Consider the following 20,638-nt stretch of genomic DNA (forward strand, 5'->3'; position numbering starts at 1 on the left):
AGGTTAGGTTAAATGTCTGAGACTGCAGCAACAAGAGCAAATATTGGCTTGTGGATTTCTATAGCCACACATATTTGCATATAAATCTATTTAGGGTTACCTATGCAGTGCATAAATCGTCAAAGCACCTCTGTCCTAAGCCCTGGAATGTAAGGTATTTCAGGGCAATGCGGGCCCCTACATACTGCTCTTACATCTAGATAGAAGGATATCCTTTCATTTCTGCAGTGTGAACAGTCTACACCAATGCCAGGACCAAGGAGGAATGCACAGTCTGTTGATGTATACACAGGGTATTAACAAAAAATGAGAGTGTTGTGCGCACACACTTCTCCAACAGCAGGTATCCAACTTATTAGACAAACACAAAGGGACTGTTATCTACAAATACAAGGGGACCTATTCATACTATGTAAACCTTAACCAATTCATTAGTTTACCCTTTAACATTTTAGTACTTTCATTCACAAGTACCACCTTTATCTAGAAAAAAAAAAAAAAAAAACTGAACGGTCTGTCATTGGACAGCTTTAACAAAAACCAGTAAAGCAGCCATAATTGACCTTTACTCCAGAAAATGCCAGTCATCTGATTGCCATGCTGACTTCTCTTCCTTCACACAAAGTTACTGACCCGGTATAAGGAAACGTAAGGACTTCTGAATGTTCTGCAAACATGTCCTGGGTCAATGAATGTATTTAATCCAGTTGACATAACAGCCAGGCAACCAGCAGTTTTATAAGGCTAAGTTCCAGGATTCATCTCAGGCTCTCATGTGCAGAAAGCAACAGAAAATCAGAATGCCTCTGCTGCAAACAATCTATCCCAAATTATGAAGATTTAGCACCTAAACCACCATCTGTGTCACTGCCCTCCTATTGCTGGCATTTGCACATGTTTTGGAATGGCCCCTATGTGCCTTGTGAAAGGGACCGTCATCCTCCATACCCAGAATACTCTAAAACCCAGAGATTTTGGCTTGCAGCACCATAGGTTAACTGTACCGCACTGCAAAGTGCTGGCACCTTAATAACAGAAGGGGAAAACATTTCTTGGCGTGTCTATTTTACGGACAGAATTTCTTTAAGCAGCTATATAGTTACAATCTACCCTGTATCTAGGGGCAATCTACAATTACATTTAATAAAATAAAACATGAATAAAAGAAAAAAAAAATCAGGATATGTGCTCAGTAAAACACAAGATACCTTCCACTTAGACATGCAAGAAGAACTAAATAGGGCCTTATATTCAGATCCTTAGTCACTTGTCTTAATTAGGAGATTTGGGAAAAAAGGACTGGTTAGGTATGCAGATTTAATAAGTTATAGTATAATACTGGAGCTGTGCAGAGTTTTGTTTCTGCAGGTCTAATAATATGATTTAGGCGTTGCCTAATGATGACTGTTGCTCAATTTAGTTATTTGCTTACTGAAAACAATACACAAAAGAGGAAATCTGATGATCAATCCTCATTAGTGATGAAACAGCAACCTTTTGTTGTAGAGTGGTGCACAGTGGCTTCCGGGGCTTTAAATATTCTCAGGTAAAGCTCACAAAGTACAATGAAGGCAGAGGAAACTAGTACAGCCAGATTTTCAAATGCCCTTCTAATTTTGGAGAATGACTTTAAGGTGGAACTAAAATCCTACTTTTAACAAGGAGGTTTCCGGCAGGTGATTATTGCAGAATGGGACTGGCGATGACCCTTCTGCAAAACTGCTCTAAGGCTTAGTCTGCAGACTTTTTCCCCAGCGTTTAACCTGAGGCTAATGTTTGGAATTACCATGCATTTCAATGGGCTAATCTACACCAGGGCCTTTATCTGGAGGCACGTTTTTGAGCGTTATAGATATCACTCCTTGGAACGGTTTAAAAAATAAAACATGGAGTTACCACTGGTTAATATGCCCATCGATTTCAATGAAGCATTTTCCCACGGTAATACATTCTTGAAAACATAATCTCGGTAAAAATCGCTGTAAAATGCAGCATAGGCGTTTTCCAGCAGTTTAAAGGCAAGCTTAAAAACACCTGAATTTCAAACATGGGCTTTTAAAGCCTCAGGTTAAACGCAGGGGAAACAGTCCGAGTAGACTCAGCCTTACCTGCCTGTTTACCACCATGCTGTTATATTTACGTCTTCTTGGAACATTCAATCAAGATGATTGAAGATTGTCTTCAGTAAGTAAAGAATAAGGTATAAAGCAGCGCCAACTGGCTACACACTGGGGACCCTGGTTGATTGTGGGTACTCTGGCAAAGAAGAAAATTTGTCTTCCAACATACATATCCAAGGTAAAGTGATGCAGCTCCGTTAAAACTGAAAGCACAATTTCTCTTTCTGGGACTTATTTTCCCTTTACTAGATGTAAAAAGGTTACAAATATACCTACAACAACCCAGCCTTCCACATCCCTGAAGGTGACATCACCATCTTTCTGGGGAACATTACTGGATAATTCAGAGCAGGTGAAATCACATGAAAAAGCAATCCAGTCCATTGCAAGAGTATTATCTCATGATGTTGCATCTGCACTGTATTTCCCTAAAATAATGCCAGAAGGACAAATATGTCATATGTCTTATAATACACATTGATGCATCAAAAGAAATAAAACACACATCGCTGTGTGGTGCAGGTGTGAACTTAAAGCATTGAAAACATTGGCTGATCTATGTGCATGCCCTGATATGTGTTAAAACACATGCATGCAAATTAGCCCTTGTAGTGTATCGAAACCCAATAACCAATATGAAATATACAGCAACTTATAGATTCTTGGAAAAAGGATCTGCCCTTTTTTCTTTGTACCCGATAATCCTGCCAGTTTACACACTTCCAGTCCTAGGGTGATGGCACATGCTCGTAATATTAATACTAATCCAAGAACAGTGTTCTCCCCAGGCCCCTTTTGCTGGGTGCATAGCCCAACAATTTTTCAGCAACCACCCGGTTTTCTGTAGTTACTGAAAAATTGGGTCACAATACAGGGGCCACCACCCGCCTACAGTTTATTTTAAAAAAAATCTGGGGAGAATACCCAGAACTGCACTGACACCCCCTAGGAAGAAAGGGTTGGAGGGTTACAGAACATGTGCCCCTCATCTCTTCACCATACCACAGGAACGTGTTCTGAAGTTCAGAGGTGAATTGAGCAGGATGAACAACAGTATTGCACAGAAATTTAGGAACTCACTAGATTTCTTTCAGGGTCATGTTCTTTGCATTTTAGACGGGCGCACCACCTGGCACTTTTGAGTAACCACCCGGCTGTTTATGAGTAGAAAAATGTATTTTGGTTACAATACAGGGGTTGCCACCACCTACAATTTCTTCCCACCCAGATTAAAATTAGGACTTGCCCTATTTGGTTCTCTTTGCTGTTAAAAAGTTAAAAGTAATTTAACTTTTCCAGTTGTCGCAGTATTAGGTGTGATAAAAAAACACATTGCAGGAACAAGTCCATGATAATGGAGCGTTTACCTCTCTGTCTCACAGCACTATATGTGCCATTCTGTCAGTTAATGACAGAAGAAATGGTTCAATCCAAAAACAGGTGGAATGATAAGGTTTAATGAGGCTGCAAAGCCTTACCAGGCGATGCTTTGTATAAATTTGCATAGGAAAGTAAAAAAAAAAACACACAAAACAGCTGGTTATAAAGCAACACTTTAACCCTGTACTTTTATGGCAGCAATATATTACATTAGTGACAATGTCACTATTTAAAATGAATAGATGATAAAATAGTCTAAGTTAGTGGTAAAAACAGATCCATTTAAATTTACCTTATATGCAAAACCTAAGATGAATGTCCAAAGCAATGTATGTATGTATGCTGTTGTACCTGTGTTAGAATGGTTGTGGGGTATGTGACCAATCCTCAGGCCCAAGTATTATCAGGGCGGGGGGTCATTTATCCTGCGTAAGCGTAAAAGCACTGATAGAGTTGGCAAGAGCTTTACTATTCAAGCATATAGCATGGTTTTGTGTACCTCGAAGACCTGTTTCTTTCCCTGAACCTGGCCAAGTACAGTGGATAATACAAGTCCTCAGCATAATTACTATCATTTAACTTTAACATTTGTCTTGTTAGGCCTCATTCACAAGGACATAAAACAGGCGTCTGCTTTACAGTATTGAAAACAGAAGACAAAAACACCAGAACTCCACAATTACTGCGTTGCCTTGAGGAAGGGACCCTGCACAACCGCAAAATGTTGGCTTTACAACATAATGTGACAGTGCTTTATTATAAAGGAAGAATCCTGTATTTTGGAGTGCTGCTGACTTTTACCTTCTCTTTCTACGAGTTCTACACAACACCATCCATGGTTGTCACTTTAGGCACCATTACATTATTACAAGGCTGTAAAAAGTGCGTTCTTATCACAGGCATTGCTTCATTTTATTCATATCAAATTGCATAGAATTGTGGCACCGTCTCATTTTGATCTTGGCATTCAACATTTGGCAAGCATTGCAACTCTAAAGTCAATGGAAACCTGCTGCAAACATGTTCTTAAAGCTCCTCATTTGGCCCAAGTTTGCAGAGTACCATGGCAAAGTTTTTCCTTGCTCTCAAAATCTTTTCCACAACTCCTCCAAAACACATCTATAATGCAAAATGCTACAGGTGTTTACATCTCTAAGTCTGTGTGATCATTTAAAATACAGAAATTTTCCTTTAGGCTATTGATCTTTGAGAATAATCAGGTTGACCTGCTGACCTAGTGATCGAGCCATTACACCAAGCTGCCCTGACTTCTTACAAATTAATATTCTGCTCATGGGACGTCTAATACAAATGTATTTTTAGCTCTAGTCATATGAAATATATATTTTACTCGACGGGTTTATTTAGGTTCCTAAATTTATAAGAAAAGATGATCTAGTGCTTCATTTATCATTGTAACCAGACACCAATACTGCTGTAGTCAAACTATTATTCTTAGCACATAACTTCAGATTACTAAATCTCTGAAATATGTGTGTGAGATATGTACAGAACGCAGTCACTTTAGGTCTTGCTGTGTTAAAGCGATGGGTGGGAAACTACTATGGAAAATGATGTCATGCATAGTGCTGGTGGGAGAGGCCCTGGAACTGATGCCAAGATCCATGCATTTCATGGTGAACTCCCAAGCCTGGAGCAATTTCTTCCATTCACAGCTTTGCTTCACACAAGCAGTCCAGCAAGATAATAAAGTGTGCGGCACAGGAAATCCAACGTAATTTTCTGCTTCCGCAGGATCCACATGTCTCGGTTACTATATATACACTGAGAAACAACAGGATTCCTGCTGAACGCTCTTTGGTATAAGTGTCTAAACACTTACATGGCAATAATAAAGGAAAAAACACTTAAAGAAGAACTCTAATTTTAAATAAGAAACTAACAGAAACTACAGCAAAACAGAGAAAGCTCTGCAACATAGGTGTGGTGTGTATTTCCCAAGCTAGAACTGCCCGGCTATGACATTCTGATCAGGCAAGGTGACTACACTGGTTTCAGTATTGTTTTTTTTTTTTTTTTCAGTTCTTCCACCCGTGTTAAATCTATTGGGGCTGAATAGGGAGGTATTCCCCATATTTTGTAGGGGTGTTACATAAAAATTGGTATAGAATTATATTTTATGTATTATTAAAGTAATTAATGCTGATTAAAGTAACAAGGAAGTTTGGGTGCCAATTCAGAATGCATAGCAAAGCACCATGAAAACACAATGCAAAGGACTGGATTCATCCTTCCTGGGCCAGCGCTAAAAACATTTGTAATATACTCAAGCATGTTTACACCCTAAAATTGTAAAATAGCCATGTAACTCAAAGTAATATGTACAGACATATGTCACCATGCAGCAATGCCCTATTAGGAAATTTTAATGGTCTGCACCAACTGCATCTGTTCAAAAATACTGTGTAATAATGTTTCCAAATAATGAATGACTGATACAAAAAGGTCCCAAACACAGATCACACCATGGAAAGGTCCTGACCCATACTGGTGTGACATGCCTTCATGATTGCATATAAACAGTATTGGTGGTCTGGCTGTTACTAACATGCAGGCCATGCTGACTTACATTAACATTGGATGTCTGTTGTTTCATGGGATATATTCCTAGTAAAGACTTATATAAAAGTATTGTATCTAAAGGACATCAACATGCCATAAAAGAAATAGTACGGACACAGTTACCCGACTGTCATGCTGATTCTCTGATTTTCTCAACCACATACCAAGAACATGTAGGCAGATCAGGAAAGTCGGAGAGAAATCCATATTAGGTTTAAATGACTAGAATATTGAAGTTAGAAGGCCATTATAAAATCCAGATATTTTGACATCAGAGATATGAGCGTACATGTTTTCCGTTAACATTTCTACGTAAAATGTGTTAAAATGCCAGGGATGTGTCATATTTTCTTTTAACAAGCTCACAAATAAACATGACCTCAAATAGCTGCCTACTCATCCATGAAACAAGCAGCTTCACAGTAAAATACCTGGTTCTTTTACCAGCTAAATAATGTTTAACAGCTGCAAGGTTAACAGCAAGCTATAGAATTTTACATGTTCACATCAACTTGAAGTTTACAATTTTAGTGCAACTCATGAGTGATATCATGCTACCAGGAACACTGCACATAGTAACACCTATGCTCACAATGCACCTTTGTGTCTGCAGACAGTAGCTGATTAATAGAATCTGGAGGAATGATTGGTTTTTACTGTCCGTAACAACCAATCTTGGTGAATCTACATAGTTACATGCAATACAAAACCTTTTCTTGCATTGCAGAATTAATTAACAATACAAATGTTGTTACCATGCCGCACATTTACAGTGCTGGCCATTGCCTTTGTATAGTAGTTACCAATACTTGCAGTACAGCATATTACAAGTTTCAAAACGCAGCAGCCAGGTGTGCTTTTCTGTAAATTTTTTTGTGTACTGTCAGAAGGTATCGTGCTTAGTGTGAATGATCCCCCAGAAGGTATAATAAAATTAAGGAAAATATCAGCTTACATAAACACTTTTCCAAGACTACAAGGGTAACTGAGCTGAACACAGTGAGAAGTCTGTCCACCCCCGAAATATTTCCCATAGACTAGATTTTACTACGGCGCACACATATGGTCAAGAAGTTCCTTTTTATAGAGGAAAGGGAACAAAATAAACATTAGTAAGGACAAGTAAAAACAAAAATGCAATATCTTATGCGCGCACATGCTATTTACCACTAACCCATTAACCCTAAATTAAACCAAATTTTAATCACGTTTAAGATTTCTGTGGTTGCAGGTGATGGGAAAAAAATGGGCAAGGGTTGGGATTCTGGGGTTGTCATTAGCATACAAATTAAATTGAAATAGCAAAACTGAAGTATCAGTTTGAAAAGACGTAGCACTTGAAACATAAATGTTATAATTGTATGTAATAAATGTAATAACTAATATTCCTTCATATAACAGAGCGGAACAGAGACATGTTTGAAGCCCAGTCCAGATCAGTGTTTCTTGCCCACAGTTTGGTGGAACTCTAGGGTTCCTCAAAGTTTTTAGGAGTTCCTTGAGCAACCTCTTAGGTCAGTTTTTGGCTAAGTGTTACATTATTCCTACTTCTTCCCACTGACCACTATGCCAATACAGTACTGTGGATATAATAGTTATAGCATGGGAACCCCAGGATATAAAAGTTATTTCAAGGCTTCCCCTATGTTACAAGGCAGAGAAAGACTAGTTTCTTGCAAAGGGAAAATTCACGGAGCTTCATAAATGTGGTGAAAGTTTACTTTAATAAGAATACTCAATCATATGCAATGAAATCTAAAAATATGGAATTTTCTTTGTATATGATTGGATGGTTAAAGTCAGTGGAGCTTCTTCTCATTTACTAAGATAAGTGAAATATTTTTTGCAGGGAAATAATTCACCTTGGTAAGTGAACTGTCTAAAAACCTCAATCAACTCCATTGAAGTACCTTGGAATCTGGTGGCTCCCATTTGCAAAGGGAACAATTACTGGGTTGCCCCAAGCAAACCTAAAGAGTTCCCCTTTCATGTACAGAAGACATGAAAGGGATTCACTGGCTGTTGATATTGGCAAAGCAGACAGTTGTCTGAGACACTATCCATCATTGTCTCATGATCACTCTCACATGTATTGGAAGGAGGAGAATCTTTATTTTCACTTTCGGATCCATACACACATATCATTGTGTCTTGGTATAATTGGAGCTTCTGCTGTTGTTTCTGAAGCTTTTTCTAGTAGCCAGCAAAGGATCACTCAGTGGATGCACCAATCAGATCTAAGCTAATGGAAGAATGAGAAGATATTCCGTCCTGATAAACAACGATATATGGCCATTTTTATTGCTGTCACACATTGACATTAAAAAAGGAATAGGGCCTTCTCTTTATTGGAATGCTTCATCATAACATTTCTTTAGACTCTATATTTATTCAAACTATGACTGGAGTCACAAAAGTTATCTAAACCCCACTCGAAATTGGTAGAAAATGTTTTTTTTTTATTTTAAAAATATTTTAAATACTTGAATATTTTAAAGTTACTCATTTTCACTACCCAAAAAATGCAAATTGTTTTATTGAATGTACTTTATGTATGTTTGTTTGTTAGGTCAGTACATAAAAAATGTCCTACAAATCCTGAAATTCATTACATTGTATTCTCTTTTCAAATTTCAATCAATTTTGAGGTTTGAGCAGTGACGGTATGTAAAGTCCACCACAACACAAATGCAACCACGTGTAAATGTCTGCACAAATTGGTTCCCGATCATCTCCATACGGTTCAATGAGAGCAGTTGGGGGGGGGGGTGGTGGTTGAGTATGCAGTACCATGCTGAGGTTCACCACAAGTCTTAAAGAGTCTAGTCTTCTTAAAGAGTCCACAGCTGTCTGATCTGGGCCAATCACAATCAAACATATTTAAATGTTTGTAAAGCAATTGCTGTTTTGGATAGAGTTGAGATAGCTTATGAATACATTCCCTCTTGGGCTGGGTACACACATGCAGATCTGCTGCCATTTTTGTGCACTTGGCCAACTGATGCAATTAACTTTTTCAATCAGTAATAAATCTACTGGATGTCCTAAAATGCGTGCAAAATTTTGCCCTCTGCCCCAACTTGATTACCATCTCAGAAGTATGAAAGTGATTTGTTGGGTGGAAGAGATACGTTGTGCACATAAAGCAATATATGGACTTCTGATCAAGACTTGGAAGTCACAGAAAGAGTCACAGAAAGTCACAGAAAGAGAAATATCTACCCATTCTTAGACAACTGTCATCAGAACATGAGCTTCCATTGTCCTATTCCCATTACAACCCAAAATGTGGGATTATCTCAACACTTTCAGCAACAAAAAACAGTTCACCAGCGAGTGAACCTCGCAGTACAGCACAACTTTAGTCAAAGTTTTGATAAATGGACGCTTATCAGTCCAAGATGTGTTGGCTACATTGGTTTTCATTTTTTCAGAATGGCTGAGCCGTTTCTATGGAGAAGCAGCGTTGTCAACCAATGACAGGAAAAATGTTAGGACCACAGCACACTTCCTTATCTCCTTTTCGCCATATCATAGAGGAGAGGTGTTCTGTAGTCCAGAGAGAGAACAGGGAACAATTATCAGAATAGTAAGCAGACAACACAAGAAATCATCATCTCACAATTTACTGGCAGGATCATGGGTATTTTTGCACTGTTAAAATATATAACAAAATGCTTTTAATAATACAGATCAAAGGGAGCAAATAAAGGAAGCTCAAGCTGTTTATAAAACACATATAATAAGGTGTAGGGCAGCAACTCACAGCAACCAGTAAATCTTGTTCTGGCTGATCTAAACTGATAACACTGATAAAGATTATCATACTAGTCTATTGTTCTCATAGGACTGTAAGAGGTTCTGACAGCACTGCTAAGGGATCTCAATGACTTCCTAAAGGACAAGTTTACCTTTTATTAAAATCTCTTTAGTTCACCCTCCCTGGCTCCCAATGTTAATCTACCCCAGAATCTCACCCAGGGGTTTATTGCTCTGCCAATAGTGGCATTTTTCTCCTGCATTTTCATTAGAAGTAAACCCCAAGTCTTCTCCGTCGCTTAGATTGTAAGCTCTTTGGGGCAGAGTCCTCTCTTCCTCCCGTGTTACTGTCTGTATCTGTCTGTCATTTTCATCCCCTATTTATTTTACAGCACTGCGCAATATGTTGGTGCTATATAAATACTGTTTAAGAATAATCACTGCTGCTCATGTGCAGTAGCTCCCCAGCAATTTGATCTGTATTCCTAGCATCATTATCATGAGTATGGACTATTTTAAACATAAAGGGAGTTGCTATGCATGTGCCCCCAAAGCCGGAGAGTCCTTTCTAGTAAAAGATTGTTAGAACAGAAAGTAAGAGCACAGCTATGTACACACATTATGTGTACAGCAATCCCCTGACGTCATTCATCAATTCGCCATGATGCATGTTTGCAAAATTGCATGTTGCTGAACGATTGGGAATGACCACTGTTCACTCCTATAGAGGAAAGTACAGGGGGTGCCGCTTGCTCGTCCTCCCTCCTCCCCTCTCCATAGAACAGGATGGTGCTATATGTAAAACTCTCATTTATTCATCTTCCACTGGAAATAATCAAGAATATCAGAGATAACAGTGAAGACCTGACAGGTCATCCCAGCCAATCAAGATGGAAAAGATTATTTCTAAGAAGCGAAGAAGGAAAAAGATGGCGGCACCCTGTGACAGAATGGGGAGAGTTATAGCTGGGTTTTAGTTCCCTTTAGTTATGTTAGATCGATTTTGTATTAAAAATTAGATTAAGAAAGTCGCTAGTTTTAATATATTTTTAGATGTTCATTTGATTTGCTGTTTTTATTTGAATGCAACCTCTACTATATTATAAACATAGAGTAGCGTATGCTTAGCAGAAGTCAGCAGTTCTGTACAATGAGGTGAAGCGTTTGCTGGAGGAACTTCACATGACTGCATCTTCTAAATAAATATTCTAAAAAATACAGGAAAGTGTTGATGCTAAATCAGATGGTGATTCATTTCACTTTTCCTGAGCCTCTGTTCTAAATTACGGTGCCCATTAAATTGTAGCTTTTGCTAATCTACTTGTGTGGACACGATTTACAATGTTGCTGTCATGAATAATAACTAGCTGCCTAAACCTTTATTTTGCTAACATATTGCACAATATACAGGGTACTGCAAAATGTTTTGCAGGAAAATTTTATGTTTTACAGTTGATGGCAAAATAAATTTAAAAAAACCTTGCCAATGCAAAGACTGCAGATCACAAAAAGGCACTGGACAGAAGTTAGCTTCAATGAGAACTATATACCAAAATCATCAACACGATCAAAGATACAGATATATAAAATCCTGCCTTTTCCTGTAAAAGTCAAGTGCTCAGGTCTCCTAATATTCGATTTCTTTGTAATAAATGCACTTGTCCTCATGTCCATCCTTCTTAAAAATATTGCAGAACAGAAAAGTACCTACTAATCTTACTAGAAGTTCAGTGTGTGCAGAACCTAATTTGCAGGAAATGTCATTAGCCCTGTCCATTATTCCTAATAACAACACAGCACCTTCACCTGTGTTGTTGAGATGAAGAGAAGGGGAGCCTTGTGGTGATGTAGGGGTGTCATACTCAAATACACAGTGGGCCAAAATGAAAAGTTTGAACAAAGTTGAGGGCCAACCCTGATATTTATTGAAAAAATATCTACAATTGAGGAAGGTCGCTAATGACGGTCAACAGAGGAGGGGGCACTTGTGGGTCACGATTGGTGCGCCAGCAGAGCAATTTGGGATTGGTCATATTAGCGGTGCATGCACGGTCTACAGACAGGCCAGCTCTACTACACTTTTGATATTTTCTCGCAGGCCAAATAAATTTACAGTGCGGGCCACATTTGCCCAGTGGGCCTGAGCTTGACACCCATGACCTAAGGTGACAACAGTGCTTCTACACATAATGCAGTCAGAGTTGTTGCCCTAACATAAAATGTATGTTACCATCAGGATCACCAGATAAAATGCTTGAAAACGGAAAACCAATAAAGCCATCACATGCAAGCTACATTATATTACTTTCTTATTTTGGGTTTAAATTTGCTTTAAATAAATCAATGGGGAGAATCATGTGTGGGCAAATGGTAATTGATAAAATGGGATTCAGCAAAATACATGGTTTGCTTGCTGAAGCCTCTCTCACCTTGTGATTTACTAAAAAATTACAATGTTACAGACTAATCACTGGGCAGAGACTGGGGAAATACAGCACACAGCCTCTTCTGTTCACTGTGCCTTCCACACATGTTCTGCAGACATTCAGTCCATGCATTGCCTGAATAAAAGGGTTCCAAATGAGTTACAGTTGGGAGCTTTGGACAGAAATATGGGAACTGATATTATTGCTGACATGCTAAAAAATACAGGCTTCAATTTCATCCTCCTAATGCTGGCACTACTGAATCGCTGACAAATATGCAGGATAGTAGTTCTGGCTTTACTAGTTGCATGCTGGTTCCACGTCTGGAAATAACCAGGATCAGGATGACAGCTTGGGAGGCTGCTATGTCAGTTCCCATAGTTTTATCCCACAGTTAGCTGTCTGGGATCAGATCTGCATGGATCTTTTAATATTCTGTACAGACTCCATCATACCCACTGAGAGGCAAAGTTGGTCAGATAACTCAATGACCATGCCTGTCTATATCATGGGTCCAGAGGTTGCTAGAAATTCCTAAAACAATGAGCAATGTGTCACTCTCAGGTCAGTTACTACTGACACCAATGATCTTTTTGAATATGTAAAAATTTAAGAGATATTCTTCCCCAGAGACCACCACACTAACATCACGTGAGCTATGGATATAGAAATTATAGAAAGGGTTCCCTGAAGACTCAAAAGTTACTTCAAATGGTTCCCCGTGTTAAAAAGGTCAAGAAAGACTGCTCTATACTGTGCACATTCAGGGTTTCCCCAAATGAAGGATTTTCAGCTGGGTCCTAAATATATTGCAATGCTTGGATTAGAGCAGAAGAATTTGCTGGGTTTCTATAGTAGAAAAAGGATTAAGACCTCATAGCACTGTCTCCAATCATTACAGGCTTTGGTAAGAAAGGTGAGGAGTGGACTCCTACTAAAAATTAGGGACTTCAGTCAAAAGAACAAATCCATTTGGTGACATTTACTCTTGTTCTGTTGTGTCATCAGACAGAAAAGGTAAATCTCTGATACTGGGGCCAGAAGATGTATCCTTTCCCCACGTTATCCAAAATAAACTGTAATAAATGGCCAGAGAGCCTACATTAGTTAAAGAAGAACTAAAATGTCTATCATCTATTTACATGCTATTTCTGGTAAATAAGCAAACAAAAACTAGTAAGAAAATACTACCCAAGAAAACGCTCCCCACCAGGTACCGTAACAGTATGGCTCAATGGATTTTAAGGTACACAAGTAGGCGTTATTAATATTATTATTATTAATAAACAGGATTTATATAGTGCCAACATATTACGCAGCCAGTACATTACATAGGAGTTGCAAATGACAGACAGATACAGACAGTGGCACAGGAGGAGGAGAGGACCCTAACAAAGAAGAGCTTACAATCTAGGAGGTGGGGGAAGTATCACACAATAGGAAGGAGATATATAGTGGTGGGAGGTAGTGAGGGTTTTAAAAGACAGGTAGGCAAATTTAAAAAAAAAAATGGGTTTTAAGTGAAATGAGCAGAAAATGAGGAGAACGGCAAATAGGATGAGGAAGACCATTCCAGAGAGTCAGGGCAGCTGTAAAAAAATTTAGCGTTCTCAATGGCTGATAATTTTCAGGGAGAGGAATATTCCCTGCCCTGGGGTGAACTTAGCACAGTGGGCTAGGACTGAGAGTGCTAATACCTGGAAAAGCAATGTGGGAGAAGAGGCAAAAAGACATAAAGATGGTGCTGGACTGCATTGAAGGGTATGTGGGGTATTTGTTTGTTTGGGTTTTTATGGGTCATCTTCCGCTTTAAGGCAGCCTTGGTTTATTCAGAAAAGGACTGTTCCTAATTATGACATTGTTCCCCTGCTGTCAGATGAACATATGCTCATGAACTTTTAGAAAGATTCACCTCTGCCAGAAATGGATATTAAATGAAATAGTTTTTCTTATCCCCTGCCAAGACCCCAACCAATACCAAACATCCTCCCAGCATGCCTTACCCATGAGTTTAGCTTAGTGTTCCACTGGCATATTCCGTATACTTTGTTTGATCATCATATATATAACCGATTGCCAACAAATCTGCATTTACTATTGCCTGAAAATGGTTAAGCCGCAGGAAACAATCCATGTGTCAAGTGCACTTTTCACTATCACTGCTGGCCAATGTTACACATGTACAATGACCCGTCCTCCCTAAAGTGATACCTTAGCTACAGATGGACCCTACAGGGATAAATCAGCCTTTCCCTTTTACATGTCTTAAATATTTGTAACCGGAAGTTCTTTCTATCATAGTTCCTAACTGTTCCTGCCCATCCGGGAGTTTTTGGTATCCTCATTTCTTAATTCCAGGTTCTCTTACCATACCAAATGTTTTAAATATAGTAATTTAACGCTTAAGTGAGACAGTCCTATAATGGTACCAGAAGAAGTGCAAACCGAGCATCTTAAATACAGAAATCTCACCCTCACAATGTCACATTTCATAATATTTGTATGTCATGTCAAGAACATCAACTTATTCCATAATGGAAAAGCACCAGATGATTCCATAGAATGTTACCAACTAACTGGGAACATGATTACAAATGACCCAGGAATTCAGTATCTTAAACATGCTCATTGGTGATTCAAGTATACTTAAATTTTTCCTTAAGGAACTAAAACTACAGTACAATCTGTGATGTGAATGGAACCATAGAATCTAATAAGCAGTAATATAAAAGCACTTGGGGACAATAAATGAATTATAGAGAATAGGCCTTAGGCTCTGTACACACGTGCAATACGAGTGAACGAGTGCTGTACATACAGTGCCATTCTGCTCCATGAAGGGAGGAGAACGATGGAGCGCCACCTCGTAGTGCTCTCCCCTTCACTTCAATTACTATCATTCGTTGTTCGTTGAACCACCCAGAAGGATTCACGAATGGAACCTGGAGAACTGCCACGGGCCTGCAGCTGCTACAAAGTCACTACTATAAGTCTGCAGCCGCTATGAACTCACTACCATGAGTCCGCAGCAGCTAAGAACTCATTATCAGGAACCTAGAACCGCTAAGAACTCACTACCATAGGTCCGCAGCCACTAAGAGCTTATTATCAGGAACCTAAAACTGCTAAGAACTCACTGCCATTGGTCTGCAGCCTCTAAGAACTCACTACCATAGGTCCCCAGCCACTAAAAACTCACTACCATAGGTCCACAGATGCTAAGAGCCTATTATCAGGAACCTAGAAGTGCTAAGAACCTATGTTAGTATGTCCGCAGCCGCTAAGAGCTTATTATCAGGAACCTAGAACTGCTGAGAACCTCCTGCCAAGGGCCTGCAGCTGCTGGGATCTCACTACCATGAACCTAGACCTCTGATCTGGTAATCATAGTAAGCCTTCAACCTAACCAAAGAACTTTACACTTTCTTTAAAAAAAAAAAAAACTAGGATTGAAGAACCAACAAATATCTATGTTTATGTATCCTTTATGGGTATGGATTTGATCTACTAGAAAGTCAATCCCTCGTACAACTTCACTACACTTTACTCTACCCAGGCATTACACACCCCTTAGGGTTCTGATGTACTTAGCCCACTTAATTCTTACAGTTTATCAAAACATACCAATAAATCTCTTGCAACAATGACCTAACCGGCGATTATACATATAGGTTGTGAAGGAGCTGGTAACATCAGTGACACACACCTCATTCCACTCACTTCTCTACCACAGTCTGGGTGTAACCTAAACCATGTGTTTCAACATCTCCCCAGCAGACTTGAAAGCTGAATGTTTCCATGGTTATCTTATTGCCCAACTACAAATATTTTATTAACTGCAGCAAGGGTGAGTGGCAACTATTAAAGTTTAGGGACAGGCTAGGACAAGTGCAGTTTGGCCTGGAGGCTCCAAGACTAGATACAGAACTTGGGAAAAGCTTTCACAGCCTCGGAGACAATTATTTTATACAAATGTATATATTCCATATGGATGCAGAGGAGACACATACCAACAATTCTCAGATTGACTCATGAATTCCATTCCAGCTCTTGTAACATTTATTACAGTGTACAATTTGTAAACCAACAAAGGCAAGCGTTGACACTTTCCTGTCCCAACAATGTTTGTACTGGGACACATCCTTTGTATATACATACTTCATAAACAAAGACAGACTATAGCGGCATTTCTATAGGGATTCTCTTTGGAATCATATCAACTTTTATCTTGCAGACTGAAAACGTTAATGCTTGGGCCAAAATGTCTTCAGTCAGAGCCAAATAGTGAGTGCAGAAATTACTTTTATTTGAGCAGATGTTGCATTTCAGATTGTGCTAAAGATAGCCACAGATGTGCAGATCTTTTCAGAGAAGATGAAAATACCCCTAATAACTGTCCTAAGCTCAATCTGCTTTAACTTTTATTCCTTCTTTTGGTAGCAGCCAATTCTTTTTTTTTTACCAAAATTTAAATTTTTAATCATTTTTACAAATAAACAAAATTTCTCAACAAACATAAAGGAAGTAGCCAAGAACTCAAAGTATAAATTTAACAATAACCAGGAGCAAAAACATATAGGTCTTGTACAAATTACAGTGTGTAACAAATTTCCAGCAGAAATTAAAGGCAATTCTTCTGGTTCAGTGGTAGAAATAAACGGTAAACAAATGAATGACAGTAAAGATAACTAAAAGTGCAATTATCAAAGCATGGGATTTCAAGACAAATCAGGAAAAGAGCCAACTCATTATACTTGAACAGAATTAGAGCACTCACTAAAACTGAAGATAAATATGCAATATAGTCCGTAAAGCAGGGGTGTTAAACTCCCCAAGACCCGTGGGCCAAATCTGGTCCACACTGTAATTATATTTGGCCCACGAGAAAAGAGCAAATGTCTACTAGGGCTGGCCCACCGGTAGACAGTGCCTGAACCGCTAATACTACAAATCCCAGAATGCTTTGCAGGCGTGTCAATCAGGACCCACAAGCGCCCCATGCTTTGTCGACATTCATTAGCGACCTTCAATTGTAGATGTTTTTTCAATAAAAAACAAGGTTGACCCGTGACTATTCATTTTGGCCCACTGTGTATTTGAGTTTGACACCCCTGCTGTATAGGGTCTACCACCAAGCATGGCAAGACACCGGGATCTGCATAAAATATTCTTTTACTGCAACTAGTTCATTAAATTTGTGATCAATGAACAATGATATACTGCTCACTAAACTTGGAGACAATGTAATAATTGGTCCATATATGTCTACATGCAACCACGCCAAGATAACAGAATAGCTAGGTCCTTGACCAGAAATAATTGCCATGAGCTTGATCTGCTTCAGGTTTTCTTCTACCCTTATGTTGCAGCTAATTCATTTTATTAAAGGCCAATGAACACAAATATAACGCTCACAGGTATGAGAGACGATGTAGGAGTTTATACATATCCTATTATTCTTATTATTAAACAGGATTTATATAGCACCAACATATTACACAGCGCTGTACATTAAATAGGGGATGCAAATGACAGACAGATACAGAGACACAGAAGGAGAGAATATATAGTCTACTACCAACCAGGACACAAACATCTCCAGTAACCCGGAATAGTTACCATGTTCATGTCTACATAAAGTATTCTTTTACCTTTGTGTGGCGGTTAATTCATTTTATTCGTGGTCACTGAACAGAAATGTCCTGCTCAATAATATCCTCTCCTCCTGGGTCACTGTCTGTATTTGTCATATAAATCCTGTTCATTATTATTATTAATAATAATAATAATAATATTGATATGGTACTAGTCTACGACCACCAGCTATGCCGCAATTATTTACAGCCAGCCCAGGAATGATTGCCATGTACTTGATTTGCTTTAACTTTTCTTCCGGCTTTATTTTGCAGCTAACTCATTCTATTTGTGGTCCTTGAACACAATTATAACAACTAACAATATTGGAGATGATGTTATCATTGATCTGTATATGGTCTATAATAAACCATGCCAAGGCACCAGCATCTCCAGCAGCCAGGAAGTTATCATGTGATCAAAAGGTTCAGACCTGCCTCCTGATCAAGTGATCCCGCGCAAATTCAAGTACCTGGCACCTTGCCAGCCACTCGGTGACTCGCCCTGCAGTGTTGGTACTTAGAGAACCAGAATCTGTGCATTTGTCAGTGGGCCTCAGTGGGTATTGTACTACTCATTGATGTCCTCATTTGTTCTCAGGTAGAAGCTACTTGCAGCGTCTCCCCCGAGGCAGCAGCCCACTGGCATGAGGAAGTGGTAACCACACCGCAACCTCATTGCAAGTCTAAACATAGCTTTATGCAGCTCCATGCTGCAGTTAGGTGAGTTTGGTTCTACCACACTTATATGGTCTGCTTTATACCATCCTTATAGCCAAAGCTGGACATGTGTGCCCACATTATCACTAGTCAGGTCTGGTACTAGACACTGCAAAAGGAAGAAGGATCCTGAAGTGTAGATATAAAAGGAATGTGACATTAAAAATATACTGATTCATTATATCCATATTAATAAATTGTACATCAAGCCCCAGGCTGCCCCTATGTCAGTATAACGGGATCACAAAACATGAAAGTACCCATACAGATATTTAAGTTTTGCTTTTGACACGTTTGTAAACTTTTTAGAAGATTTTGTAATGAAAAGTTTACATCTAAATTGAAATATATACAGAGCTATAAACTGCAAATACAACAATGGCAGCTACTAAGGACACAATATTTGCAGGTACAGGAACCATCTGTTTATAGATTGTATATAATCATTGGATTGAGAGGAACGTGAAGGACTCCCCAGCTGATCTAAAGACTAATAAAGCTAAAACTTATTACAAAGAGCTCCATCCATCCCTGAACTAATGGAGAGAAGGGCGCGTTACAGCTCATGTCACACCCCTACCACACCCCCCATTTATGCCCCAGAAACAATAAAATACATAAGTGGGTGTTTATTACATTTCTACATTAGCATTTTGATATAATGAATGAAATAATTTAGGTGCTGGATGTAGGATTAGGGGAATATTAACACTTTAATTTTCAGAAAGGTGAAAATATCCACCCAAAAAAAAAACAATTGGGGAAGAAGGAGGAACAGAGGGACATGGATCTGAATAAGGGGCAATCCCTCCAAATCTAGAGCAGTGCACAGGGCTCCTGGATTGTGGAATACTTTCAGCACCCTTTTTTAAAGTTTAGGGCTGGGAGCAGCCACCCTGTATATTAGTGATGATGACTATACCAGGGAAGCAGGGTCCTGATCTGTTCTGTAAGGGACATTGCCTGCTAATAACTTGTGGCAGCAGATTTGTCACCAGCAGCTCATCAGTCACATGGTTGGGGGGGGGCAGCTTATTGCCAGCATTGCATGGATAGGTTGGAATAGTGCTGCAGCTGGTGGAATACAAGTCCCAGCACACCCTGAATGACATACAAGGACCCATATAGCAGCCATCGCAGCAGACATGACACCAGCAAGCAGTTTAGTAAGTTTCCATGCAGAGTCCTGGGAGTACACACGTTTATAGCACCCCAGGGACAACTCCGTGGCAGGAAGCTCCGTGTGATCTCCCCACCCTATCATACATACACCGCCACTGCTCAGGTCGGCGACATCCAGCCACAACTTACAGCCATAGTGAGGGCGGATCAGCCCATCCACATCATCCGAGGTGGACATGGTGACTTCTTCTGCTCGCTAGAGCCGATCTGGACCGGTTCGGTTCCGCCCAGTTGAGTGAAGTGAGGAGCAGCGACGACACGGAGCAGCCGAGACAACTTCAGAGGAGGTGAAGGAGACTTTGCTGGAAGAGAGAGCACAGGGTGTGTCAGCCCGCCCCCTTCACCATCCGACCAATCACAGCACAGACACTGTCCCAAATCACAAACTGTCACACGTTGTCTGCCTCTTCTGCTGTGACAGTGTTCTGTCCCCCTACACACACACGGTGTCCCCTACACTTACACCAGCTCAGGGGCCCCAGCCTCACCGCATGTATACACCTATAGGAAAGTTACAGAAACTTCCAAACTGGGAGTGGCCGGAGGATAGGAACGTGGAGGTGTTGTAACCAATCAGGTTGCCGCTTAGACACGCCCATTTTTGGTCTCTTAATAAGTCACCTTACCCAAAAGTTTGTCAGTGATACCCCAACCTCTCCAGGTGACCTCTAGTGGGTCAGGAATGTGTTCTATACACCCCTGGGGCAAGTCAAATACTCCCACAAATGTTGGGACCTAACAGTAGTGTGACATAGCTTGAAAAATACATAAAAAGTGTAAAGGAATCCCAGGATAAAAAATAAAACTTCTAGAATATTCACCGCAGAGACGGATC

General features: G+C 39.6%; 1 protein-coding gene across 1 annotated transcript in view; it reads right to left on the reverse strand.

Moving 5' to 3' along the window:
• Window positions 1-20,120, reverse strand: part of IQGAP1 (IQ motif containing GTPase activating protein 1) — a 110,476-nt gene extending 90,356 nt beyond the window's left edge. Inside the window, exon 1 of the mRNA XM_072402478.1 lies at window positions 19,933-20,120. Coding sequence (XP_072258579.1) covers window positions 19,933-19,981 — 49 coding nt within the window. The 5' untranslated portion in view covers window positions 19,982-20,120. The remainder of the gene's footprint in view (window positions 1-19,932) is intronic.
• Window positions 20,121-20,638: the final 518 nt, after the last annotated feature.

Source organism: Pyxicephalus adspersus, chromosome 2 (assembly GCF_032062135.1).
Source record: "Pyxicephalus adspersus chromosome 2, UCB_Pads_2.0, whole genome shotgun sequence".
In the NCBI taxonomy this organism is placed as follows: Eukaryota; Metazoa; Chordata; class Amphibia; order Anura; family Pyxicephalidae; genus Pyxicephalus; species Pyxicephalus adspersus.